Here is a 27,862-nt window from a genome sequence, read left to right on the forward strand (position 1 = left end):
AGACATTTGGACAGGTACATGGATAGGAAAGGTTTTGAAGGATATAGGTGAAACACAACCAAATGGGACTAACGTAGATGGATATCTTGGTCGGCATGGATGAGTTGGACTGATGGACTTGTTTTCGTGCAGTATGACTATGACTACAATGAAAGGAAGATAGAAACAGTTCCTACTAGATGGGGAAGGGAATTTTGCACACCAATTAGGATTTGGAATGCAGTGCCAGTAGAGGGAGAGATATCTTTCAAAGGGAGTGGATAAGTACACTCAAGGAAAGGTATTTGGGGGTTGTTGGAGGAGAACAGAGGAGTGTGATTAGCTTGATTGGTCTTGCATTGAGTTGGTACAACCATGATGGGCCCAATTGCCTCCTTCCTGCTGTAATCATTCTGTGATTCGGTAAAGTAAAATTAGAAAGCATTGGAAACATGCCAGGTAGCTTTTTCATTCATCTCCTGTTCACACTAGTTCGATGTTATTTTCATTTTCACCCACTCTGTGCACATTCGGGACAATTTTATAAACCCGCAAGTCTTTGGATTGTATAAATGCCAGCAATGTCTTTAACATTACATTTGGAAGGTTTTGAGTTGTGAACTAAGAATTGAATGCTCAATCTTAAATGGCATTTTTTGACTTCCTCTCAAATATGACTGCTTTTGTGTTACGGAAAATCCAAGAGATTTGACATTCTGCCATCAACTCTCCAGCATTCCTTGATGCTTGAGAGAAGTGGAAATGAAGATCACCAGACACATAGGAAGATAATTATTTGGAATAGGGTGAAGGACAGACTGGTTGGGTCGAGAGCTGGGTATTTGAGAAGATGACAATCCTGGATTAACGAGCAAATACCACAAAATATTTATTGTTTCAGTCATACAATAAACACGCCAGGCAAATAAACAATTCAGCACAAAAGTATTTTATTATTTTAGCATAAAATGCCTTTAGATCTTCCTAAGCATCGATTACATTGCTTATTTAAATAAAACACCAATTATTACTGAAACAAAAATATCATTACATACCCAACTCAGAAGAGAAATGACAGAGGCTTTCACTTAAATATTTACAGATGAGCCAAAAGCCTAATGAATCTGAGCAGCCTGCAGCACTATACCCAGCTAATGCATCATTCCTGTGTATGTTTATAAAAAATTAAGATAGCTCCACTGTACATTTTCATAAATTGTGGTAGCAAATAATCTTCTTTGTTGCTATCTTAGATAAAACAGGTAACATTCTTGCATGACAAGTCCTTTACAACACATTTTTATGGCAATATTCATTTTATGCTCGAGTTATTTTTTTAAAAGACACAATGAACCAAAAGATTTAAAACCAGCTGACCTGTGATTTATACCATTACTTTACACCATCAGTTGTGACTCAGTCACTATTTAAAGCGTATAATAGAACGGTAGCGCAGCGGTAGAGTTGCTGCTTTACAGCGAATGCAGCGAATGCAGCGCCGGAGACTCAGATTCAATCCTGACTACGGGTGCTGCACTGTAAGGAGTTTGTACGTTCTCCCCGTGACCTGCTGGGTTTTCTCCGAGATCTTCGGTTTCCTCCCACACTCCAAAGACGTACAGGTATGTAGGTTAATTGGCTGGGTAAATGTAAAAATTGTCCCTAGTGGGTGTAGGATAGTGTTAATGTACGGGGATCGCTGGGCGGCACGGACTTGGTGGGCCGAAAAGGCCTGTTTCCGGCTGTATATATATGATATGATTAACGAGTAGATTTGCATCGGTTACAAGCTTTGTCATTTATTTGATGACTATGGACAAGACAATTTTCTGCACGGTCCAACTAATACTACAATTGCAGTCGAGCAAATGTCTTTGAAACTGAAACGGATTGGGAATATCCTGCAGGTTGGGATAGCAACAGCACCAGTCTGCTTTTAAGGTGACTTGGAAGTGGAGCTTGGGCAGGAACAGGTTGTTACAATGAAAATAGTTACGATAAAAAACTATCAAACGAAGTCTGCTCAACAGGTGAATTGACCAACTAAGGACAACACTGATGACAGGGAGCCAACACTGTAAAAACAAACACTTTCACCCAACATACCAGCTTTAAATGGTGTTAAATATTTCAACACCACGGGCACAAAAGTTGTGACTAAATCACAAGGAAAGCCCACCATGGTCGAGAGTGTAAGTGGGTTTGAGGGGTCAATCACATGAAACTCTAGGTTTATATGTAGAAACAAAGAACTGCAGATTCTGGTTTACACAAAAGGACACAAAGATCCTTGCAGGTACCCAACCGGAAACGTCACCTATCCATGTTCTCCAGAGATGCTGCCTGACCCGCTGAGTTACTCTAGCACTTTGCGCCCTCTAGGTTTATATGGACAGAAAGTAGTTCTATAAAAGGGAAAGGGTTTCTTGATTATTGATGGCTTCTTGATTTTATAAAACAAAATTGCTGTAACTTCACATATAAAATCTTAAACAAAAAAGATCTTTTACAAATACATACAGAATAACTTACATTCCCATAGTTCAAAAGCTAAGATTGTGAGGATGTATCAATTTAAGAAATTACTTGGAATTTCAGATGAGTGGGAACTTTATGTTCCAATTCCAATGTTGGTTTAAATAACAAAACTATTAAAAGTATTTTAATGAATTTGCCAAATAACCATTTCTTGGAGGAGATTACTCACAAACACCCACAGGGGGGGGGGGGGGGGGGACCTCCACTCTTTGATGAGGACATTAGGGTAGGATTTAATCTGAAGATACAAGGCATCTACCGTAAGCTGCGGTCTGGCCTCGTATCCTTCAGCTTGCTGCGATTGTGGTGCCACTGCCCAGTTTCATGATAACCTGCTGGCAGTCGCTGAGTGACCGCTTGTCCCCGAGTTTCTCCAGCGTGCGTGCGGCCTCGGCAAGCATGACCGCTCTCTGACCCGGAGAGGAAAGAAACGAGAGGGGAAGGTGGCGGCACGCCAGGAGTATCGCTGTCGCTTTCTCCCTCTGGCCGGGCAGAGCGTCCAAGTCACCTAATTTAAAAAAAAAGTACAAATAAATTTCACAGCCTTGTTTCAATAGACAATAGATGCAGGAGGAGGCCATTCGGCCCTTCAATAGACAATAGACAATAGACAATAGGTGCAGGAGTAGGCCATTCAGCCCTTCGAGCCAGCACCGCCATTCAATGTGATCATGGCTGATCATTCTCAATCAGTACCCCGTTCCTGCCTTCACCTCACCTTCGTGTGGGAGGTGAGCATTTATTGGAATCCTAAAGTTGCACATGAGAAGTACATCTACTTCATGTTGCGCTGCACAGGCCAGAATTAAAAAATAAATATCTACGAAGGATCAGCAAGCGGAACGATCCACCACTATTATTTTCTTGAAATCGAGTTGTTTCCCAAAATAAAACAAACACCGACAGTGCAATCACATTAAGGAGAATGAATGTAAAGTTTTGAAAATGATAAACAAAGTACAAGGACAGGTTAAGGGGTTTAACATTTTTAAAGAGTGGATAAATAAGATTTGACCTTGGCTCTTAAAAGATGCAAGGATTTGACCAAATCTTTCAAAAGTTCTTTGGCTACACAGAACTGGAAGATTGTTGAAGTGATACTGCTGATTGAAGAAGATGATAGAAATAGGTCGACTAACTATGGACCAAAAGAGAACTGCAGAAGCTGGAAATCCAAAATAAAAACAGATAATGCAGAAAAAACTCAGCAGGACACACAGCATCTGTGGAAAGAGAATCAGTTAAAGTTTCAGATCCGGAACCCTTCATTAGAACCGAGAACGAAAGAAACAAGTTGGTCTCGGCAGCAGAGAGGGTAAAGGAGGGACAAAGGTCATTTCTCTGATAAGAGTGAAATAATGGAGGAGATAAACTTCTTTAGCTGTTGCAATGTTGTATAATCTGACTATACAAAACAAAATGGAAAAGATAAAAGGTTGGCAGGCAGAAATGGCTAGGTCTCATACAAACAGAATGAAGGAGCAAGTTATCTAAAGTTGGAGAATTCAATATTGAGTTCTGCAGACTGCGACATGCCCAGACAGGTTTTGTTCCTCAAGCTTATGTTAGGCTTTGTGATAACAATGTAGGAGGCCACAGACAGAGCGAGAGATGGTGAATTAAAGTGGCAAGCAACTGGAAGCAGAGTCACTCCTACCGACTAAGTGCAATGGAATCACTCAGTCTATGTTTGGTTTCTTCGAAGTAGTGGAGGCCTGGGAAATAGCTGGGAACACTGACTGCAGTACATTGGAAAATAGTGGAGTGCAGCACTGCCTTCAGCCCACAATGTCAGTGCCGAGCATGATGCTGAGACCAACTCCTATCAGCTCACACATAATCCTTGTTCCTCCATTCCCTGCATAGTCATGTGCCTATCCAAAAGCCTCTGAAATGCCACATTCGATTGGAAAGAAGTGCAGGTGAGCCCGACATTAGTTGTGGGTATTTAGACATCAGTTGTGAAAGAAGGGAAATCAACATTGACTCGCTGAAGGCAATCTCAGGACTGACCAAATAGAATTGATTTGTTTTGTGGCAGCTACAAGAACTATCAATGAGGTAGACAACTTTGTGTATTTTACAATAAAACTCCAATAATCCACTAGCTCAGGAATTTGCAGCCAGACTGGTAGATTTTACAGAACATTGGATTTCACTCTATTAAGACGACACACATTTAATTCTCTCTTTTTTAAAAAAATGCTACCCAGAAGACGGTGATTTTAAAAGGAATGTGGGAAACTAAAGCTGATGCATTTAAGAAGGAGGATTGGAAGTGGGTCTTGGTGAGTTTAAAGGGATCTAGGATTTTACACCTAGCAAGCAAATTGAGAACCGTTGGGATTGCCAAACCATCGGATAGCAGAGCATGGTGTTTGACAAAGTCAAATAAAAAGGTTTGGAACAAAAAATGAAAAACCCAAGGAACCCATGGGAAAGTGGCAGTTTGGTGTAAAAATGGGCTCAGTAACAGAGCAATAGATAATGGTCAATGGAAGTTTTAGTGACTGTATGCAATGGGATTCCACAAGGATCAGCGGGAGGACCTTTGAATTTTGTGATATATGTGGATGATTTAGAAAATTGGTGATTATACCCAAGATGATAATGAGGAAGTGAGTTACAGTGGGATGATCAGGTTAGATCAAGAAGTGGCACAAGCACAATAGGCCAGGATCATAAGCAAATATAAACAGTAACATACTTTAAGCAGTTTAAAAGCAAGTGGATGTTCTTGCTTGCAATGGTCTCTGTTGTTAGGACAAGGTAATGGATGTTACATATGAGCCTCCAGCAATGGCGGCTGGAAGACTGGTGTGAAATGTATTCACCTTGTTGGACGGGGTGTGAAATGCGTCTTCTCAGACTGTGCTCCAGAAGCTGGTGTGTTCTTGTTGGACTTGCACCCGCCATCAACCTCACTGTCGTTTCATGCAAAAACATCTGGAAGAAATTTCCAGCACGTAAACCATTTAAAGAGAGAATATTACACTCACATTAGTTTAGTGATATAATGCAGAAACAGGCCCTTCGGCCCAATGATTCCATGCAGACCACTGATCCCTGTACACTAGCACCATCCTACACACTAGGGACAATTTTCAATTTATACCAAAGCCAATTAACCTACAAACCTGTACGTCTTTGGAGTGTGGGAGGAAACAGGAGCATCCGGTCACGGGGAGAATGTACAAACACTGTACAGATAGCACCCGTAGACAGGATCAAACCTGGGTCACTGGCGCTGTAAGGCAGCAATTCTACCATTGTGCCACCATGCCGCCGCATTACATTTCATTCACCCATCCCCGAGAATTCACTAATCAACAGTGGCAACAGTTAAAAAAAATAAATTCACATCCTCCATTCTAAAACCCTCTACGAGCCAACCCCTGTAGCCTCAACCACTTGTGGATTCTCATTTCAATAACTGTCCAAGTAAATAAATTCAAACACCAGCAACAGTGAAGCTCTTACCACTAAAAATAGCTTTTCTTCTCCCTACCAAAACCTAACTTTAAAAACATTTTGTGCAGTAGTATCACAGCTGCCTCTGCAATAATAGAACTGTTTCATGTCTTTTAATGTATAAATCCCTGAAGGGAAAATATTAAAGCAGCTGCAGCTTGTTTAAAAAAAGGACGGGTCTTGTATTGAAAGGTATTCTCTCATAATTATACTTTGCACCCTCACCCAAAAAACATTGTGTCTTTACCAGTTAAGAAGTCGATGCCTATTTTGTGACATTACCACCCAAATGAGTGTGGCTTTTGGACTCCAAATACAGAACAGGAACAGGCACTGGCTAAAGGTCCATAATTTATGAATGGACTCTCACCATAATTATTACACGAGATATTACACAAATCAGTTGATAGCAGGGTATTGCATAATTGATAGAAAAATTACAGGCATTATAATTATAATCTTTTGCCCCAATTTGTAATAACTGTCGAGGCCCTGAACATGTTCTGTTTGCTTACCTTACGATGTGCTGGTTTAAAAGTCTGTCCAAGCTTCCTGAGACTGCTCAAGTCTTGTTGGAATCCTTTCAGTTCCAGACTTGATGCTTGGTAGGCCTCACCCACGGCTTGGCTGGAGTTCGCTTGTTTCTGCCACAAGGTTGTACGAATTGAGAGCAAAATGTCGCAGATCAACAATTGCACTGCCTGCCAAGAACAAAAAAAAACAAAAATGTCATCGCCAGACAGGTAAGCAATGATAATCCAAGCTTTTTCCCCATCTTACGATAAAAGATATTTCACATCACCATCCTTTCTCCAATTTTGCATCAATCCATCTTAAAAAAATTAAGGGAGGTACATTAAAAATAATTAGAACATATTATTGCATCTGCAAGGTTGCTCAAAATACTCCAGGACTTTGGTCGTAGCTGGACTGACAGATTTACCAGACCTTGGTTGTTACTCCAAAACCCAAGCAACCTTTTCTATTGCTTTTCTTTAAACATGTTATGCACTGGCATAAATTTTCCAGTGTAAATGAGTGTAAAAGGGTGCAGGAAATATAAAAAGCAGTCTGAACCTCGGCTCCAGCCTTGCTCCTGACCTCTGGTGTTTGGGACCTCAGCCCTCCCTCCAACTGCATACCAGGCCCACAGCTGGAGCCCAGCCTCAGCTAAACTCCACACCCTCGCTCAGGCCGCATAGCCCTCAAGCATTCCTGACCATCGACCCACATTCCAGACTAACGAGTAAGCCACACGCTGAACCATCAAGATCCTTATCCATTTGATGATATCAAAACAACAAATGGAGAAATCAGGAAGATATTTTTCATCAGTGGTGGGATTGTAGGACTCACTATCTTTTATACCATGTAAATAAATAGCATAGATGTATTTGATGGGAGATTATACGTGCAAATACAAGCTTATAACAGTTGGGTAAAATGGCCTGTTTCCTTTGACAGACATATTCAAGGCTGGGTATTGCTCAAGAAAGGTCAGATGTGCAGTTAAAAATCTTGCACATTGGCCTCATGGTGAAAGGACATCACCAGCCATGAATTAATTGTAAAACCTCGATTATGGTGAATCGTGTTCACTTGCCGATGCCCAGGGCACACCTCTGTATTGCACTGCAGACACATTGCACAACATCGCTGGCACATGCAATGCAACTACAATGCACCCCAGAGGCCACCATCTCATTTTTGAAAGACCTGAGCACACTTCTGCCCTGGCTTTAACTACAAAAGCAGCAGAATTTCTACTGTAATATGGCTGATTTGTAGGTTTTAAAGCTGCAGTTTAGACAATGCAAATGTTTGCTGAGATGCAGGAACCTCATTACTAATGCTGAGGCGCAGAAACCACATGAAACAATGGGATGACACCAAGCAGCTCCGTACCTGGTGAAGCTTTGTATCCTGGTGTGGGCTAGAGACGGACAGACTGTTGCATAGATATCCACTGGCCCTCTCACAGGGCAGGAACGTTGTCTGGTGAGCATCTCGTTTCCCCAAGAGAGTTGTCTGCATCGCTTTGCAGATGTGAAGAATTGCCTTTGGCAGTGAGCTCCTATATTTGGGAGACAAAAAAATATAATGCAATGGTGACCAAAAAAAACCCTATATTTTCTGGCAGAGTTGGATTAACACCGTTGTTGGAGAATAAATGACAAGATTAGATTGTTAGTGATTATAACTCTCGCGCCCCCTGGTTTTACATGGTGAGTGAACAGCTTCACTTAAGGAAGGGTCTCGACCCGAAATGTCACCCATTCCTTCTCTCCAGAGATGCTGCCTGACCAATTCGTAACTCCTGCACATAAGCTGTCCCTCCATTCCTTGTACCTCCATATCAAGTGCATATCAACCTCCACCCTCCATCAGGAAGGCTTTAAACTCCTCCACTTCCTCCTCGACCGCAGAACCATCCAATTTCCCTCCGCTAACACAATTCCACCTAGCAGAGCTGGATTTTTTTAAAAGAGCAGCACAACAGGTTTGTAAACCCAGTACTCAATAGACAATATAATAAACAAACAATAACAAAAAGTTCAATAAGTAAAAAATTCAATATATTGCAAAACAAAACAAAGCCCTATAGCAACCAAGGCAGTTCGTAGTTCAGTTGGAGTTAATAGTGTTCAATAGCTTGATTGTTGTTGGGAGGATGTTGTTCCTAAACCTGGACGCCAGTTTTCAGACTTGTATACCTTCTTCTTGTTTGGCACTGGACCATCATTCATGACGATTAGATGCGCATCACAAGCCTACTTAAAACCCTTTTAAATGCCACTATCGTCTTCGCCTTCACCACTAACCCGGCAGCACTTCCAGGCACCCATCACACTGTGTCAAACAAAAACTTACCCCACACATTTGTTTTAAACTTTGCCCCTCTCAACTTAAAAATATGCCCTCTAGTCTTTGACATTTCCACCAAGGGAAAGGTTTTGACCGTCTATCCAAACCATGCCTCAAAATGTTTGTACTGCTGTACTATGATATTCAAGAAACAAAACATCCCTCATGCAGCAATGTAAATGTCTGAAGGTCAGGCTCATATATTACCATAAAATCTCTCAGGCTGTGATTTATTTTCGATTTTTAAGAAGCAAGGTTAAAATAGTGAGGTTGTAAATGACACAGTTAAATTCACACTCTTGAGACAAGGGCCATGAAATCAGGGACCATAAATTTTCATTCTCGAGCATAAAAAATTAAAGGCTTATCAGATTGAAATGCTTAGGAATTTTAAAGAGAGAATCTATTGCCTGTGATGATGAACATCAGAGCAAGCAAGCAGTTGGAAAGAAAGAGTCAGACCACTTAGACGAGGGCTGCCAGGGCATTTTATACAAAGGCTTGTCAACATCTGGAAAACACCTTGAAACATCCCTCCAGGTGCACCAGTTTCCGCCCATTTCCCAACCACAGTTGTCAGGTTGACTGGTAAAACATTCAATGGAGATGCTGGTAAAAGAATCAAGGGGTGATTGATCAGTTAGATGGATGAGAGAAATAGGTTACAGAGAAATTAGAGGGGGAATATGATTGATGAGAATGCTATGAGAATCAACAGACTTTATGAGCCAATGGCCTCCTTGTGTATCATAAGGAAGCGTGAGAATAGGAATTTCAGATTACACAATACCTAACTGAATGGTGGAATAGGCTCGTGCTCAATGGCCAACTCCTGTTTCTGTGCTGAACAAACTGATAATTAATTAAGTTGATTTAAAGACGCTGCATGGAAACAGTCCCTTCGGACCATTGAGTCCATGCTGAACATCGTTCACACTAGTTCTATGTTATCTCACTATCTCATCCACTCCCTACACACCAGGGGGAATTTACAAAGACCAATTAACCTAGAAACCCGCACTTGTTTTGGGACATGGGAGGAAAGCGGAGCACCCGGAGAAAATCCACACGGTCATAGGGAGAACAAATAAATTCCGTACAGACAGCATCCGAAGTCAGGATCGAACCTGGGTCTCTGGTGCTGTGAGACAGCAGGTCTACCAGCTACGCAACTGTGTTTCCCAAAGGAAAAAACTTTATTTGAGGAAAATACTTTCCTTTAAAGCAGAGCATTTATAAAGCAAAACTCTGTACATGCAAGGGGATTATTTCACTTCCAAATTCACTGCCTACTGCTTAAAGCATCAACCTTCACTTCATATGAGAAAAATGAAACACTGACATACTCAGCCATCTGCAGAGATTTGGGTATCCGTTCTACTTCAGTGAACAATTCCTTTGCTGTTGTATCGTCACCCTGAAGCCAGTGTACAACAAACACGACAACGGATGCCCACCATTTACTGACAGGATCGGGACCTGGCAAAGTGATGAGAAAAATTATTTTACTAACACAAGCAGTTACTTTTGTTTCCCAATGTAAAATGTTTGCATTGCTTGTATCAATACAAAAGATGTAGCTTAGGTTTGAAGCAAGGCATTTTACCATTCAATAGACAATAGACAATAGGTGCAGGAGTAGGCCATTCGGCCCTTCGAGCCAGCACCGCCATTCAATGTGATCATGGCTGATCATTCCCAATCAGTACCCCGTTCTTGCCTTCTCCCCATATCCCCTTCTCTAGCTCTCTCTTGAATGCATTCAGGGAATTGGCCTCCACTGCCTTCTGAGGCAGAGAATTCCACAGATTCACAACTCTCTGACTGAAAAAGTTTTTCCTCATCTCCGTTCTAAATGGCCTATCCCTTATTCTTAAACTGTGGCCCCTTGTTCTGGACTCCCCCAACATTCAAAGGCATTAAAACGTTTAAAGACTATCTGATGAAATTATTTAAAGTAGTTTCAGAACTAGTAGTTCTTTGCTAGCAATCTATCAAACGTTGGTTGAGATGTGAGATCATGGGGACTCAGGATAACTCAAGGAAAAGGCATATATTGTACAAAAAAACTGTCATTTCAATTGTAAGGGATGACAGAAGTTGAAATCAGAGACATACAGCACCCTTGTGTGCCCTTCGGTCCACCAAGTCCATGCTGACCATTCTGTCCATCTATACTACTACCATTTGACCACATTAGGTCCACATCCTTCAAAAATAAACCAAAACGTAATTTCTGCACAGACTTGATTGAAGAGTCATCAAGAATGTTCCTTCAAAGCAGGAAGAGGATGATGGGGATCTCACTGAAACCTACTGAATAATGGGTATCTATCTGAATCTAGATAGAGTAGATGTGGAAAGGATGTTTCCAGTAATGGGAGCGACTAGGATCAAAGGGCACAGTCTCAGAATTAAAGGACACACCTTTACAATGGAGATGAGGAGGAATTTCTTTAGCCAGGAGGTGAATCTGTGGAATTAATTGCCATAGGTTGTGGTGGAGGACAAGTCATTGGGTAATTTTTAAATCGGAGATTGATTCCATTTGGTTCTTGATTAGTGTAGGCTTCAGGGTTATGGGGAGAAGGCAGGAAAATGGGGTTAGAGGGAAAAATAGATCAGCCATGACCGAATGGTGGGATGGACTTGATGGGTCAAATGGCCTAATTCTGCCCCGATGTCTAATGGTCTTATGATGGGGAACATGGTATTTACCCACATCACTGCCTTTTTTAATTGATTATTCTGCTCATTTTTAAATTATTGACCCAAAATCAAGTCATTCCATAGCTAAACTCTCACCTGCAGTCCTTCTCAGACTGGAATCAATGGAAAATGCCTGTGTCCAATTACCAGCTGTGTCAGCACAGGTTTTAAGTAACTGCAAGTACTCAAAAGCATTGGAGAATCCTCTGCAATAGACAATGCATTTTAGTTTAGTTTGGAGATTGGCAATGAAACCTAGATCTTCCACTTAAAATCATCTTCAACTCAGCAGATTATATAGTAAATCATATTATTCTTGGTTCCTGAAATTGTACACTTGTACTTATGATATGCTAAATCTTATTTATATTCATGCCAATGAATATATTCTCCATTCTGTGACCACATGGGGTTTCTCCGGGTGCTCCGGTTTCCTCCCACACTCCAAAGACATAGAGGCCTGAAGGTTAATTGGCTTTGGCAAAATTTAAAAATTGTCCCTAGTGTATAGGATAGTGTTAGCGTACGGGGAATCGCTGGTCAGTGTGGACTCGGTGGGGCGAAGGGCCTGTTTCTGCGCTGAGGTCTGGTGGAGAATTTTCTAAATCCCCATTTATCCCTTTATTTCAATCCCGTCAAAGGTTTACGATTCCAAAATGGAATTTTGATGTAATCTTTGTGAATAATGTAATTTATAATGGTACAACATTCTCAGACTCATTTTGGTGAAGATTTGCCTTCATTCACCAAAAATGATATTACTGGGTCAGGACAAAACACTGCTAAAACAATCAAATCTAAAAATCTTCCAAAACAAAGAAGTCTAAGTGGGGAGTTGTTCTTGTTCTTGGTCCTCCAAAATATTCCAACTGGAATTTAAACTGGAGGTGGCAGAGTATGGACTTAAGCAAGAAGGGCTTCTTGGAGAAGAAGAGCTGCCTTAAATTTAGTTGTGTCTGGTTGAGTAACTATAGTTGGGTGAAGACTATTCCATGCTTTAATTGTGCGAGGAAAGAATGAATTGCTATACACATGTCTTGGTAGCTGGTATCTCAAATTGAATTGAATGCCCTCGTCTGGTCCTGATGGGTTTGGGTTTGGTGTAGATTTGGTAACCTATGTCGAGCTGACCATTTAACATTTTGTAAAAACAGGTCAAACGGTGGGTTTTATGTCTGTCTTAGAGCAGGTTCCACCCCGATGAATTTAGAAGTTTGGTAATACTCGCTTCTTTCCCAATTCCCAAAATGAAGGATAACAAAATTGTGAGCAGTAGGAGGTAAGGTAACTAATATAATGCCTGCTTGATTCTATTTTGAAGACCACAAACTGAAGGAATTTAATCAAATATTCTGTTCCTCCCAAGAGCTAGACTGGAAAGTTTATCCTGCAGAACCAAAGACCAATTTTTCTGATGTCTGGGTCAAGTCAGGACGCACAATGATCTATATTTTTTGACATTTTCTGAACTAAAGGGTTGTTTAATTCCAATTATTTACCATGGAGAGGCTGGAAAATGCAAGTTTCCCACAAAAACTAATTATCCTTCATTCCATTTATATTAAAATCCTTTTTCCTCGCATTGAAACAGACCAGAAAGAATTATTCAATTTACCAATTACCTTTCTGTAAAGTCATTCACTGTCCAGGAAATGAAGGAATTGTTTTTTCCAAGCTTCATAGTTAATGTTACATTTACTTTTCTACCACATTTAACCCCCCTCCCCACCACTTACACGAGACCAGTGTACATACCCAGCATCCTCAACCTCTGGTTTGACCAGCGAGTATACAGCTTTCTCAAGCAAATTTTCACAAAAGGCCTGGTTCACTTGGGCTACTGGATCAACTGCAAAAGGCAAAGAATAAATCACAATGATTAGCATTTCCAGTTCAGCCTCAAGATTGGATGCAAATTATACATTGTATAAAATACTGGTAAACAGACTCAGTCTACTGAGTAACATAAAAAGCATGACATCAAAAATCTTGTATTAAGCTCACTTCTTGCATCAATGGGAGATTCAAATATATGGCTTCTAGAGATGACTCTTTCAATGCAGGTCTTCAATCTTTTTCCTCTTTTAAAATTCTACGTTATGCCTACTTCTTTGATCAAATCTTCAGTTGTCAGCCGTGATATTTTCTGTGAAACTTTGATCAATACCATTCTGGCAAAGTGTCTTATAATGTTTTGTTCTGTAAATTATGTGATATTAAAACAAAGCTTTTCTTAGTCAATTTCTCACTGTGCAACTATATAATATAGCTCTCTTTACTTGCACCATATGCTGCCGTCCACATGTAATATACCAAAGAATAGTAAGTAATTGTTCCAAATCTCTGTCAAAAAATCCTGAATCCAAAAGAGCAAAATAACTTTCACATGGTGGAAATATAAAATAAAATGCCAGAAATAAATCTTCGGCAAGTCAGACAGCATCTGTGGAGAGTGAATAAATCTTCAGTCAGCCAGACATCATCTGTAGAGAGTGAAACAAAACTAATGTTTCGGGTTAATGAGGCTTCCTCACAACATTGAACTAAAACATGAACTATATCTCACTCCACAGATACTGCCTGACCTCAACATCATACAGCATGGAAACAGGTCCTTCGGCCTAACTTGCCCATGCTGACCCAAATGCCCCATCTACACAAGTCCCACCTGCTGATGGTTTTTATTTTTTATATATATGCAAGAGAAGAACTGAAGTTGTGCACCATCATGAAATATTCTGAAGAATCAGAGTTTGAAGAAGGGTCCCAACTGGAAACTCCCTCTACCTATTCATTCCACAGGTGCTGCTAAAACCTGCTGAGTTACTCTAGACCTTTGCATTTCGCTCAAGATTCTTTGTGTTTCCTTGAAATATACTAGACCTAACTTTGTTAATTTGCTCTCTTTTGGTCAAATTGTATTGCTCAAGTGTTGACTCTCAAGAGAGAGCTGGATAGAGCTCTTAAGGATAGCGGAGTCAGGGGGTATGGGGAGAAGGCAGGAACGGGGTACTGATTGAGAATGATCAGCCATGATCACATTGAATGGCGGTGCTGGCTCGAAGGGCCGAAAGGCCTCCTCCTGCACCTATTGTCTATTGATCAGACACAGTAATGATTGGATTCTGAATAGAGAACAGTGACTCAGCATGTCTCTTCCAATGAGCCAGAGAATATAAACTCCACTTCACCACCCTATTTTCTTTCTTCTTTGCATTTTCAAGTATCCTTAATCCAAGCATGTGTTCACATATCTACTGTTTTCTTGTTTTTTATTGTTATATTTCAGCGCCTGAACGATGTGAACAAAAAAAAGTTTAATTACTGAAACTCTGAGCCATCTGGAGAATTTAAAAATATGCATTTCTTTATAATTCAGAAGTGTTGTTGAGGACTGTGTACTTGTGGATCTTGGTCAACACTCCTTACCCGGGTTCCTTGGAGAGCTGAAGAGACTTTCCTTTGGAACCGATTTAAGCGTCCAATTACAATCCACAAAGAAACGGCGTCCCAGAGGATGGAAAAGCCAATGCCAGGCGCCGGGGTCAGAACCACACGGAGACTGGCAAACCCGCTGGGCCCGACGCAGGAAATAACCCTGTGAGCATGAAAAACAGAAGTAATACACAAACCACAAACATATCAACTTGAACACTGACTTTGGCCCAGTAACAAAATAAACTAAGTTCAGTTATTAAACGTTTGCAATTGAGAGCGTTGAGAGGAAAGGATAACTTCACAATGTCCTTCTATTGGCACATTCTTGGCATTGATGAGCACTGATTGGAGAATTAGGATTTCAATGTTATAGGTACACATTTGAACCATCTTTCATCATTCAAGACTCCATAACGCATTGGAAGTTGCCTATTAACAATGATCTCTACCTGCCTATCTATGAGTTTGAGGAAGGGTCCACACTCAAAACTCAAATATAATAAAGTCCATACGTTAAGTCACATGGGTTCAACAATGAACTAAAATATGCAAGGTCATGGAAGACACAATGTAGTGCAAGAGGGTTTATTTGGGCCGGAGGTCTGTGACCAGTGGTCACAAGGATCAGTGCTGGAAACTCTGTTCTTCATAATATATGCATTCATGATGTGCAACAAGTGGTCTGATTTTGTAAGTTTGCAGGTGACACAAAATTTGTTGGAGTTGTTGATAGTGAGGAGGGCTGTTAAAGGATACAGCAAAATATAGTTTGATTTAATCTTGATATGTGTGAAGTGCTACATTTTGGCAGGCGAATTTATCATGGCAGGTATACGGTAAATAACAAGACTCCAAGGGACACTGATATACGGAGACATTTTGGAGAACAATTCCATTAGTTCCGCAAAAGTGGCAACACAGATGGTAAAGAAGGCACATGGCATGTTTCCCTTTATTGGTTGATTATAAAAGTTGAGAATTAATATGGCAACTGTACAGTTCTGGCTGGTACACTATATGAAAGATTGGATGCTTTGAAGGGGCTGCAGAAGAAGCTTACCAGAATGTTGCCTAGATTGTAGGGTATGAGTTATTAGCAGAGGTTAGACAAATTTAAGTTGTTTTCTCTTGGGTGTCAAAGGCTGAGAGGCGACTGGATAGAAGTATACAACATTATGAGAAGCAGAGATGGAGTAGATAGTCAAGTCTGCCAAGCTGAAAATATCAAATTCTAGAAGACATAGGTTTAGGGTAAGAGGGACAGTTTAGGAGGAGATTTTAGAGGCATTTTTGTTTGTGCACGGAGAATGGTAGGTGCCTGGAACATACTGAAAATAGAGGTGGTAGGAGCAAATATGACAACAATGTTTAATAGACAATTGGATAGACACATGAACACGGGGATATGGACCACATAGGAGATTAGTGGGCAAAATTAGAGCACATGGTATTGGAGGTAGGGTACTGACATGGATAGAAAATTGGTTGACAGACAGAAAGCAAAGAGTGGGGATAAATGGGTCCCTTTCAGAATGGCAGGCAGTAACTAGTGGGGTACCGCAAGGCTCAGTGCTGGGACCGCAGGTATTTACAATATACATTAATGACTTGGATGAAGGGATTAAAAGTACCATTAGCAAATTGGCAGATGATACAAAGCTGGGTGGTAGTGTGAACTGTGAGGGAGATGCTATGAGGTTGCAGGGTGACTTGGACAGGTTGTGTGAGTGGGCGGGTGCATGGCAGATGCAGTTTAATGTGGATAAGTGTGAGGTTATCCACTTTAGAGGTAAGAATAATAAGGCAGAGTATTATCTGAATGGTGTCAAGTTACAAAAAGGGGACGTACAATGAGATCTGGGTGTCCTAGTGCATCAGTCACTGAAAGGAAGCATGCAGGTATAGCAGGCAGTGAAGAAAGCCAATGGAATGTTGGCCTTCAAAACAAGAGGAGTTGAGTATAGGAGCAAAGAGGTCCTTCTGCAGTTGTAGGTTTACTAGGTTAATTCCCGGAATGGCGGGATTGTCATATGTTGAAAGACTGGAGCGACTAGGCTTGTATACACTGGAATTTAGAAGGATGAGAGGGGATCTTATCGAAACGTATAAGATTATTAAGGGGTTGGACACGTTAGAGGCAGGAAACATGTTCCCAATGTTGGGGGAGTCCAGAACAAGGGGCCACAGTTTAAGAATAAGGGGTAGGCCATTTAGAAAGGAGATGAGGAAAAACTTTTTCAGTCAGAGAGTTGTGAATCTGTGGAATTCTCTGCCTCAGAAGGCAGTGGAGGCCAATTCTCTGAATGCATTCAAGAGAGCTTGATAGAGCTCTTAAGGATAGCGGAGTCAGGGGGTATGGGGAGAAGGCAGGAAAGGGGTACTGATTGAGAATGATCAACAATGATCATTGAATGGCGGTGCTGGCTCGAAGGGCCGAATGGCCTACTCCTGCACCTATTGTCTATTGTCACACACAGGCAGATGAGCATCATGGTTGGCGCACACATGCTCTGCCAAAGACCTTGTTCCTGTGCTGTACTGTTCTTTGTTCCTCACAAATAATCGGCTGGTTTATAAGTGGTTGGGCTACACCAGAGTGTGTTGAGCAGTCTAACTTCTGGAAGGTAACTGTGCATGCAAAATCCTATGAACACAGATGAGGCTGAAACCAGACCCAAGAATTTTTTACCCACATGCCTGCTTACTGCATAAAAACAAAGGTAGGATGTTCTTTTGGAAGTTGTTTTCATAAGAAGATTTTTTTAGAATGATAGCAGGAAAATGGTACGTTCAAATGGTAGATTTTATCATCAATACGAGCCTTCTCTATAATTCAATATATTTCAGAAATAACGCAATTAAAATACAGGAGGCGACTTGTACTCCCTGGAACCATTAGAAAGACTTCAACTGCAGGCTCCCCATAGTTAAAGTGACAGGAAAACCTCAATGATCCAACTAAACCTTTCAATGAAGGTCTGGGCTTAACCCACAAGAACATGCCACATCCTTTACGGTTGCTTCTTTAAGAGCTTTGAAGGTGCCACTCCAGTTCTAGAAAGTTGCAATAACATAGGAGATGGAGGAAAATCCCCCTGGAACAAGGACCTCTGCTGAAACGTGACAGATCGATCTTTTGCAATTTCTGTCATTCTGTCCTGCTCATTGAAGGATTGAGAGGCAGAATGGTGCTGATAATTTTAGAACTTTTCATTTTGTTTCCAGCATGAAAGGCATCCACTCAAGCCTGTGTCATGACCAGAGTGTTGGCAGGCTTTCTCACTAGCAAGGACAGTAAAGTCAAAACCAAATTTTATTGACTCCAATGATCGCAAAAGTGTTCTCTGTCTAAAGTGAATCAGGAAGAGGGACCCTGATGATTTTTGCTTATTGTCTTTAAGCTGACTTGAGACCTGAACTGGATGCTGAGCGGTATTTGTTGGATAATGCCAATCAGTATCGGTACTAAGCCATGCAGAATAGAATATTGCCAATCAGTGCCTCATATACTAAATCAACAGTACATTCTTCCAGAAACTGGACACAAAACCATTTATTAAAATTATATCTTACTAATTTATTCCTAATAACCAAGCACAGCACAAAGTATTTACTTACCAACAGGAAGGAGAGTCTGCCACTAAATTTGTTTTTTAGACAAATGGCAGCAGTTATATAGATTTCCGCCATGAGACTTTGGGGGATTTTCTCCTCTGCACACTCGGCTAGATTAACTGCAGACAGAGCTAGATTTATGGCACTTACAGGGCCTTGCACCACTTTATCTAAAATTGAAAAGAAATGCAGGTAAAGAATTGGCATCAACTAAATGTTTCCTATTTTGCACTTCAGCTGAATTTGATATGGCTTCCAGGCAAAGGATGATCAAAATAATTTTCCAGGACATTTGCAATCTGTTGCTAAGTGCACTGCCCAAGCCTTTCATAATTTGAATAATTTCTATAATACAGTACTGGATCACAGTACTAAAATCCAGCTAAAATAATCAGTGACGTTGTAAAGGCTAATTGGCTACAGTAGAAATCAGTCAATAAGTGCATTATAAAATATAAAGTGTATATGAAGAAAGCAAATAGTAGTTTTGATTTCTGAATGGAAGGAGTGTCAGGGCTGTAGAATATTTGAAAGAATCTGGGGTAGAAATCTCTGAGTGAGGGTAGCTTTTCAGGATGCTGTTTCAAAACAAAAATCCCAGGCTTTTTCCCCCTAGAGGTATGGAATGAAGAAGCTAAGAGGAAACAAAGAGACTCAATAAAACCATGACAAGCCCTCAGGAGGAGCTCTTTATCACAGGATACATTTTATACGGTGCAATCCCCATCACAACAATAGTTCCTGGGAGAAGAAAATGCAAACACAAAGAAGAATTTGTAAACAGTCTCTTCACAGAGGACAACATAATTTCCCATGATTCAGTCATGTGGCCTAATCCTTCTATCATTAGAGCGGTGAACATTTTGCACACGGCAAAGGTGCCATAAACTGCAATGCGATCACCGAATCTACGTGCAGCCAAAGCATTTCAACCCCAGCTTTCCCTTTATGCAATCAGGTCAAATGAACTGAAAAATGTTACCACGTTCATCATTTTACAATACCTGTCAACTGCAGTTGATGGAGTTTATGATACACCAGTGCAGCATCTCGTGCACTCATTTTGGCTTCTTCTTGAAGCTGTGCCTCTTTCCGAAACCCTCTTGTCCACTTCAGCAGCCAACGCATAAACACCAGCTTCTGAATGCTGTGCCGAATGATATTCCAGGAGAGGCTACAGGCCAGGTCAAACCGGGTGGCCGGCAGTGCACGTCCCAGCGCCAACAAACAAGTCTGCAAGTTTCCTGCAGCTGCAATAAAGGCACCCTGTAATGGAAAATGAATCCCCAATTTAATTATATTTAATGTACATCGTTTTGGGTCAGGAGCCTTCTTGAGTATGAAGAAAGGCCGCGATCTGACATATCGTCTGTCCATCCCCTCCCCACAGATGCTGCCTGGCCCGCCGAGTTCCTCCATGCTTTGCTCATGATTCCAGCATCTGTGTCTACATTTTATGCATATGATCATTTGCAGCATATTCTTGATCTCAAGGGATCATTGTATCCATTAATATCCTTGCAACAAATTTTAAAAATTCATATACCAAGTATCATGGCACTAAATGTAAAGATATTATAAATATTATAAAGATCTTTATCATTTGTCCATCTGAGCTACAGATTCCTTTGGTGCACAATAGTCTGGTGCCAAAAATTCCATAAACAATACAATATACAATACAATATCTCAAGATCTCAAATCAATTTAATACAGAGAACAGCAGATTAAAGTTCCAACCATCCAGCCAAACACGTCCCCCATCAGTAAAACACTAGTTTTGGACCAAAACCAGTTTTTTCCCCTTTAATTTCTAACGCCTATCTTCCAATGAACTTTGCATGAATTTTCCATACCGGGTCCAATATCAAGCTGTCAATGCTAACTAAGAACAGAGTTAAGAATCTCAAAAATCATTCCACGTTAGATTCACAACCACAAGATTATAATCTTGATCAGTTCTTACAGGATTTGAAGCCTACACTGCAAAGTGTCAAGAACAGAACATACAAATCTGTTAAATACTATGTGGCCACATTGCGCATGATCAGAACAACTCAAACTTCATAGGTCAAGAACCAGGGGGCGCCGCACGATGGATGCCTCGCCAACGGTCTGTCTTCGTCTTTTTCACTCTTTGTGTTTTTAGTTTGTTGCAAAATGTATGTTTTAGCTTATCTTTAATTTTTGTATTTGTGGGGGGTGGTGGGGGAAACTTTTTTAAATCTCTTTCCTCGATGGAGATGCGACTTTTTCCGTGTCGTATCTCCGTCTGCACTGCGGCCTTACATCATGGAGCTGGCGCCTCTCGTTTGGGACTTCTAGAGCTCCAAAACCGTGGAGCCTGCGGACTTTAACATCTTGGAGCGGGCGATCCCTTTGCCAGGGGTCGGCCTTTGGTGCTCCAACCTGCGGGAGCTGCAGACTTTAACATCGTAAAACTTGCGGTCCCTGGTTAGGGACCGACTTTGGGAACTCCAAGCCACAGGAGTTTCCACCGTCCCGATGCGGTAGCTTAGACCGCCCCGACGTGGGAGCTCGATCGCCAGCTGCGGATGGTTCGACTCCCCCGACCGCAGGACGAAAGGAGGAAAGAAGATAAGACTTTATTGCCTTCCATCACTGTGGGGAATGTTTATGTTGAATTTTTATGTAGTTGTGTGTCTTATTGCTTTGGTATGACTGTATGGCAAACCAAATTCCTCGTATGTTGCAAAACAAACTTGGCTAATAAATTACGATTATTATTATGATTACTACAAGACTAATAGGATTGTAGTCACAGCCTAACTTCCCAACCTAATCTTCTAACAGATTTTATTTCAGATTTCCAGCATTCCCCAACCCACGCCTCACATTTCCAAATGGAATTCTTACCCTGGCCAAATCCAGGTCTGCTTGCTTGCGATATCTCCAGAATGTAACAGAGGACTGAGAATGCAGACGGGTAATGGGTTCACCGTAAATGAATAGCTTAATAAATACACTCAGCACAATGATACCGTTCACCAGCCAGAGGATTAGGGTGGGTAGCATCCAATCAAACCAGCCTTTGGAGCCTTCTAAAATAGAAAAATATATATTTTATAAACAAAAACCGACACTGCCCAATTGCTTCAGGACATATGTTACATCCATTAGTCGAGACTTATAATGTAAACAACATTAACAAATGATTAGATCTAGAATACTCTCGTTTGTTTTTTTTATCTTAGCATTGCCAAGTATAAGTTTATCTGCATCTATTCAGTGATATGGAGAGTAGAAATGGGTATGCTAGATTTATATCTTTTAAGGGATTCAAGAAACGGGGGGATAGGAAAGTAGTGCTGTGGTAAAAGATCTCTGATCTTAATGAATGGCAGTGCAGGCATGAGGTACCAGACTTCCAATTGTTGCTTTTTTCCTGTACCTATAATGAAAAACAAAACCCTGAGTGGGTAAATAAGAGATTAAGATAAATTTATAGGAGAACTATTTAAAGATGAATCAAGAAGCACAAACTATTTTACTAAGATACAAGAAATATATTTTTTTACAAATTAAGTGAGATAGCAAAATTTCAAAGGAAATTATGCACACACTTCTTAAAATTACCTGATGTAACAGCTGCAATATATTATGAAACTGCTGTGATTATGATTAAGTCTGTGACAAGTTTCCACTTATGGTGAGATTACGGAAGATAAAGCACTCTAAAGATAAAAGAGCTGGCAGTAGGGGAAAGATTGGTTGTAGAAGAAGAAAATTGCTATATGGGAAAAAAAAGTATTGAATAATTTTGACTGCGGGATGCAAACAATGATTCTACTTTGAGGTCACACCTGTTCAGTGGATTCATCAACAATTTGGATGTAGGGCTCAAATGAGAAATGCCAAAATTGGCAGGAGATTTTTTCAAAAGATCAAAAAGCTATGAAAATTGTTGAGATACAAAAAATGGACTAAGCTTCAATATTCTGAATAAAGCACAAAGTGCTCGATTACTCAGCGGGTCAAGCAGCATCCATGTGATGTTTTCAGATTGATTGTAAAAAGGAGAAGAAAGCTGGAAAAGAGGAGTGGGATGTAGTAGAGAGGGGAAAGTTGGAAAAGAGAGGTGGGACACGACAAAGTCTGACAAGTGACAAACAGATATAGGTGGCCGGGGGAGGGAGTTGATTGGCAGATGGGTGAATATTTAAGAACAGATGAACAAAGGAAACTTTTGTTTGAAGGAATGCAGAAACAGGGCATTAGGAATGATATGCTGCATTAGGAATGATATGCTCACCTAAAGGAAATTCTGGTAGGTAAATGTAAAAATATCTCAGATTTAAAAAAATGTATTTCACCACGGGATTATTTATGAAAAAATGCTTACCAGTCTCGACTCCCAGCATACTTCTACCAGAGTGCCCAGAATCTTCAGGTCCTGTTGAATGTATTCGACGTTGGAAAAGTGAAGCAAGTGGGTTGAATGACAGACAAAGAAAGGTGAGGGTGCACAGGAGAATCCGAGAGCTGTCCAGCATTCCGAGGGTGGGGGGTGACAATGGCTCCTCCTTTACCTGTAGAGAAAGGTTTCTTTGTAATTACCTAGTCTAGTAGTTCATTCAGCCCTTTGTGCCTGTTCATGGCTGTCACACTCTTCTCCCATCTATCCACCTTTGCTACACATGCTTTGATGCTTCTTCCAATCAAAAGGATATTGATATGCTACCATCTACCATATATAACCTTTCAGAAGAAAAACATTCCATATTTAAGCCAATGATTAATATTTTCAGACATATTTGAGCTATTTAATTAAGGAACGAAAGATCAGCAAAACTAAAGAGTATTATATAATTCATTTCTCTTCTCTCTTTATCTGACACCCTTATGTCCTTTTTGCATCTCCAACCTTTGTCATTAACATCTGCCCATCTGACCCCTCTCACTTGCATCTACCCATCCCCTGCCAGGCCTTGTCTCGCCCCCACCTTTTTTCCAGCTTACTCCTCAACCCCACCATCAGTTTGAAGAAGGGCCCCAACCTGAAATGTTGCATCCACAGATGCTGAGTTACTCAAGCACGTTGTGTTTTGCTCAAAACTAACAGCAAGGTGCAGGAACACAAGATATAAAAAATGCTTAAATAAAAATATTCCTTAGGAGTTCCAAGCTTTTTATAAACGCTATTATTGAAATGACTGCTACCATCGCTTCGTCAAGGAGAGGGCTTCCTGGTTCAGAATCAATGGAGCAAGGTGAGAACGTTCCAGCGGAACCAGAATCTGAAGTTGGTGGTGACATGATCAATAAATGCGATTTGAAGTCATCAGTCTTCATGTCCATATCAATGTCCAACAGGCTGGAAATCTCAGATCCCTTCAGACCCTCTGTAATGTTGTAAAAAGGAATACATTTAAATATTTAGCTGTAAATTTATAACAACTTAAATGAGATGTTAAGTTATAATGCACTCGTGAACACAGTTGGAAGCATCTCATCTAAACCAGATTTCTCTTAAGTATTAACATTCAGTACAAGTATGCATAATAAAGCAATCCAAGTGTATTTAAACTTAAAGTATAGATGATTAGAATTGCAAATGCACTTATTTCTATGCTTGCCATTGTAAGAGTTGCATCAGTAGGAACCTCCCCTTTGATGTAAACCTGGCACTACTTACTGTTTTTCTGGTTGGCCATTTTTAGTGCCATGTTCTCCTGCCGTAGCTTGTGGTTGGTTTGTTGCAGGTATTTAATGTAATCGATGGCTTTTCTTAGAACTCCAGATTTGTTCATCTGCAAAATATGTCACGTTAGCTTTTGGCATTTAAGTGTGGTAGTTTAAAAAAAAAATTGTGCCATCACCATAACTTGTATAATATCATACACAATCTTCAACCTAATTAAATAGTACAAAGATTGGAGTCTTGGAAAAAATTGTGTACAGCCTCTTCTCATGGATCAAATAAGATAAATGAAGTTATTTTACTTTGAACATATTATGTTGTCTAGTGACAAATTTTATCCAATAATGCTTCCGTGAAACACTTGACATGTTTTAACTATGTTAAAGCTGTTCCATAAATGCAATCTGTTGTTGCTCAAATAAGTTACCTTTCAATTAAATGGCACGCTCTCTCTTATTTTTATTAATTGTAAGGATGACGAAGCATGCAGTGAGAAAGATAAATTAAAAAGATAAAAATCTCAATCTCAATGTCATGCACCAGTCTAACTTAGCACAGGATAAATACTCCATTTGTAAATCAAAATTCCCAAGCTTCCTATCCAATAACAATGTGGAAATTCTCAAAATAAACCATTCCACCATCTTCTCAAGCACAACTGGTAATGTTTAATAAATAACAGTCTTGTCAACAATGAATTTCCAAACCTAGATTCCATGGGTAATTAAATGTTGAACTGATTTATGTTGTTCTTGCTTCCTCATTCTATAGTTTTTAAAGATCAGAGTTGTTTGTATATATTGGTGTATATATACGCATATCTATATAACTAATATAATATATTCCATAGTTTCTGAAGCTCAGAGATGCAAGTGTGTGTGTACGAGCTTCAGAAACTGTAGAATATACACACACACACAAATAAATCAGCCAACATAATCAAAAACCTGCCAGATGAAGCGTGCATATAATCTGAAAATCAGAAATTAAACCCAGGGTATCCTGAACACTGATAATTCTGTATAAATTAATAGATCTGATTGCTTGAACGATGAATCAAGCATAAACTCTAGCACATGATTCATTTAACGTTAGCATCTATCTAAGTTAATATCATCAGCTAATTTAACACATCAAAATGGAATAACCCATAAAAAAAATGAGTGATGCAACTGACTGACCTTAGCTTCTGTCCCCATCACAAGATCTTTGAGTTCTATAATTTTATCATTGATGGAAGACCTATAACGCTTTTCAATTATGTTGTGTGTTGTTCTTTTTTCACCCTCCTTCGGCCCTTCCATTGAGAGTTTTCCATTTCCAGTGATATGGTTGATTGGAACCTTCTCTACCCCAACCATCATTGGCATGGTGGTCAAAATAGTTCCATTACTGCTGACCAATGTCTGAGATTTTAAAAAACATGACATTAATTCTCAATACAAAAAGTTAATATTTAACTTTTATGTCTTCTAATAAACCCTTCCCCTGTCATACTTTCTGGATCCATTTGAGGTCCCCTTAAGACAAACCAAGTAACTTGCTCCCAGCCCTCTTTCTGTGTACATTTATACAAGAGCAGCAAGGGGAAATATGATCTCTGACTCAACTTTGCTGTCGGAATGTTGAACAATATACTTTTGGGAAAATCTAAATCATGAGGATTTTTTGATCTAATGATTCAGATTTTCAAAAAAATAGTAGTCATGCATTATATCACAACTTCAAGTTGCATTGTATTCCAACGAACAAGGATTGAACCTAGAGCTGAACAGGTCACTCGAATGAATTATTCACTTGATGATTAAAGTGAGCTCTGTGGAATAAATAGATTGAGAAAGACACTGACAGAGCAGGGTGCAGAGGGCACCATCTACAAGATGTCAAGATACTCTGGAGCAACACATCAAGTTTTCTTCGACAACACCATTCAAATCTGATTTCTTATTATCTAAAATGAAAAGAGAACAGGAATATTTTAACACCATCTTCGCAAAGGTCTATCAAAGGCACGCAGGATCCTTCTTCAGAGTTGTTGTCAAATCTTCATGCTTTCTGATGAACAGTGGAAGAATTCTTTCACCAACAGTTTAGTTTTCTCACATAAATAATACTTTAAACATCAAAGGCAGACTTTTGGAGTTGAGGATGACTTACTTCCACTAACGTGCTCTGCGTATGAGGCTATTATTGAATCCAATGCAGGATCTGCAGACTGACAAAAGGTGATGGTAGTGGTAGAGGTTGCAGATGGAACTTGCCAAGGACATTGTGGCTGCTTGGTAAACATCACAGTTGCTGGGTTTGAGGTCTTGATCATTAATGGGGCAATTGTCATGCTCACAATGCAGAAAGGATTTCATTATTGATATCTGCCCTCAATGAGATGGCTCCTGAGTACAAAGAGATCTACATAAACTATGAGCTCATCATGAATCACAACAGTTGGTTGGGTGAGGTGGTGGTAGATGGCAATGTTGTGCAGTGGGGCAGCTTGGCGAGGGATCTTTATGTCCCAGATATTTCATGTAAGACTTTTATTTTGTCCAGTGAAGGAATCAAGAATGGTTTGGAATTTGGTCACTGGTGCGAATGACTGAGGTTGGAGTAACCTTGATTCTGGAGTAGATATGACAAAGGTTTGAACAGTTTCAACTTGCAGAGGAGAACCGGCCGGAGGTTAGCTGAAGTATTGAAGCAGAACTCTGGACAATTCTTCCTATCTGTCATCATCCCAGGAATCAACCCAATGAATCCTTTCATACGGGACAGCATGGATAAACTTGCCACTGTAACTAGCCCACACTGAAACTGCCTGGGAGTATTTGATGCGGCAGCAGAGCGTGTGCTTTATATTATATTTTACTATCAGCACTGTTCGAGTACTTTTACCAGGACTGTGGTCTTTCAAGAGGTGGATCATCACTGTTTATCAAAGGTTATTAAGGGCGGAGAATGAATGTTGCTTTTGCCAACAATTCCCAGCTTCCAAACAATGAATGACAACCAGTACTGTCAATCTGCTGTAACTGATAACCTGGCCTAAAGCATTTAACTCACTGAGTTGGAACAGAATCCTAAGACATACACAGCTTGGACATGTGCTGCCTTTTAAACTATTAAAACCGCTGATGAGCTCAAGTGTCAGGTAAATCATTGGTCAAGAATTTGCATCCATGGACTTCATATATTAAGTTCAGGCCCTATATTTGTCAAAGATGACATACATTAAATAAAAATACCTACCGGGACTTGCAAAGCTGTGGTCTGCATGGGAGTGGTCAGAGTGGTAATGGTTGGATTCTGCACAGCTGCAATAACCGGACTGCGATCCGCTTTCAGAGGCGTCAGGACTAAAGAGTCCGTCTTTATAATTTGAGGCTGCATTAGAACCTGGAATAGAATAAAATGCACTTATACAATTCAAAACGCTAAAAGCTGGTAACAGTCTTGGAAATAGTTGATGGAAATACGTTAACAGAAGCAGAAATAATTAAAAAGTGATCAGCTCTTCTACTCCTTTTTACAAAAATGCATTTAGCTTTGGTGTGCCAAGTGCAGATTATGATTCTTCGGAAGTGTATA

The 27,862-nt window shown here is 40.2% G+C and overlaps 1 protein-coding gene across 2 annotated transcripts in view; it reads right to left on the reverse strand.

Moving 5' to 3' along the window:
• Window positions 1-933: 933 nt before the first annotated feature.
• Window positions 934-27,862, reverse strand: part of LOC144611525 (sterol regulatory element-binding protein 2-like) — a 36,824-nt gene continuing 9,895 nt past the window's right edge. The window contains exons 4-20 of one of the 2 annotated variants that reach the window (XM_078430663.1): window positions 27,524-27,670; window positions 25,459-25,683; window positions 24,272-24,386; window positions 23,797-23,978; window positions 22,979-23,165; window positions 21,493-21,677; window positions 19,620-19,881; window positions 18,619-18,785; window positions 14,992-15,160; window positions 13,318-13,411; window positions 11,659-11,768; window positions 10,200-10,332; window positions 7,894-8,062; window positions 6,504-6,689; window positions 5,352-5,463; window positions 2,777-3,025; window positions 934-2,384 (exon numbers count right to left, since the gene is read on the reverse strand). In XM_078430663.1, coding sequence (XP_078286789.1) covers window positions 2,805-3,025; window positions 5,352-5,463; window positions 6,504-6,689; window positions 7,894-8,062; window positions 10,200-10,332; window positions 11,659-11,768; window positions 13,318-13,411; window positions 14,992-15,160; window positions 18,619-18,785; window positions 19,620-19,881; window positions 21,493-21,677; window positions 22,979-23,165; window positions 23,797-23,978; window positions 24,272-24,386; window positions 25,459-25,683; window positions 27,524-27,670 — 2,664 coding nt within the window. In that variant the 3' untranslated portion in view covers window positions 934-2,384; window positions 2,777-2,804. Of the gene's footprint in view, window positions 3,026-5,351; window positions 5,464-6,503; window positions 6,690-7,893; window positions 8,063-10,199; window positions 10,333-11,658; window positions 11,769-13,317; window positions 13,412-14,991; window positions 15,161-18,618; window positions 18,786-19,619; window positions 19,882-21,492; window positions 21,678-22,978; window positions 23,166-23,796; window positions 23,979-24,271; window positions 24,387-25,458; window positions 25,684-27,523; window positions 27,671-27,862 lie in introns of both variants that reach the window. The other variant, XM_078430662.1, reaches the window with a different exon arrangement.

Source organism: Rhinoraja longicauda, chromosome 40 (genome assembly GCF_053455715.1).
Source record: "Rhinoraja longicauda isolate Sanriku21f chromosome 40, sRhiLon1.1, whole genome shotgun sequence".
Taxonomy (NCBI): Eukaryota; Metazoa; Chordata; class Chondrichthyes; order Rajiformes; family Arhynchobatidae; genus Rhinoraja; species Rhinoraja longicauda.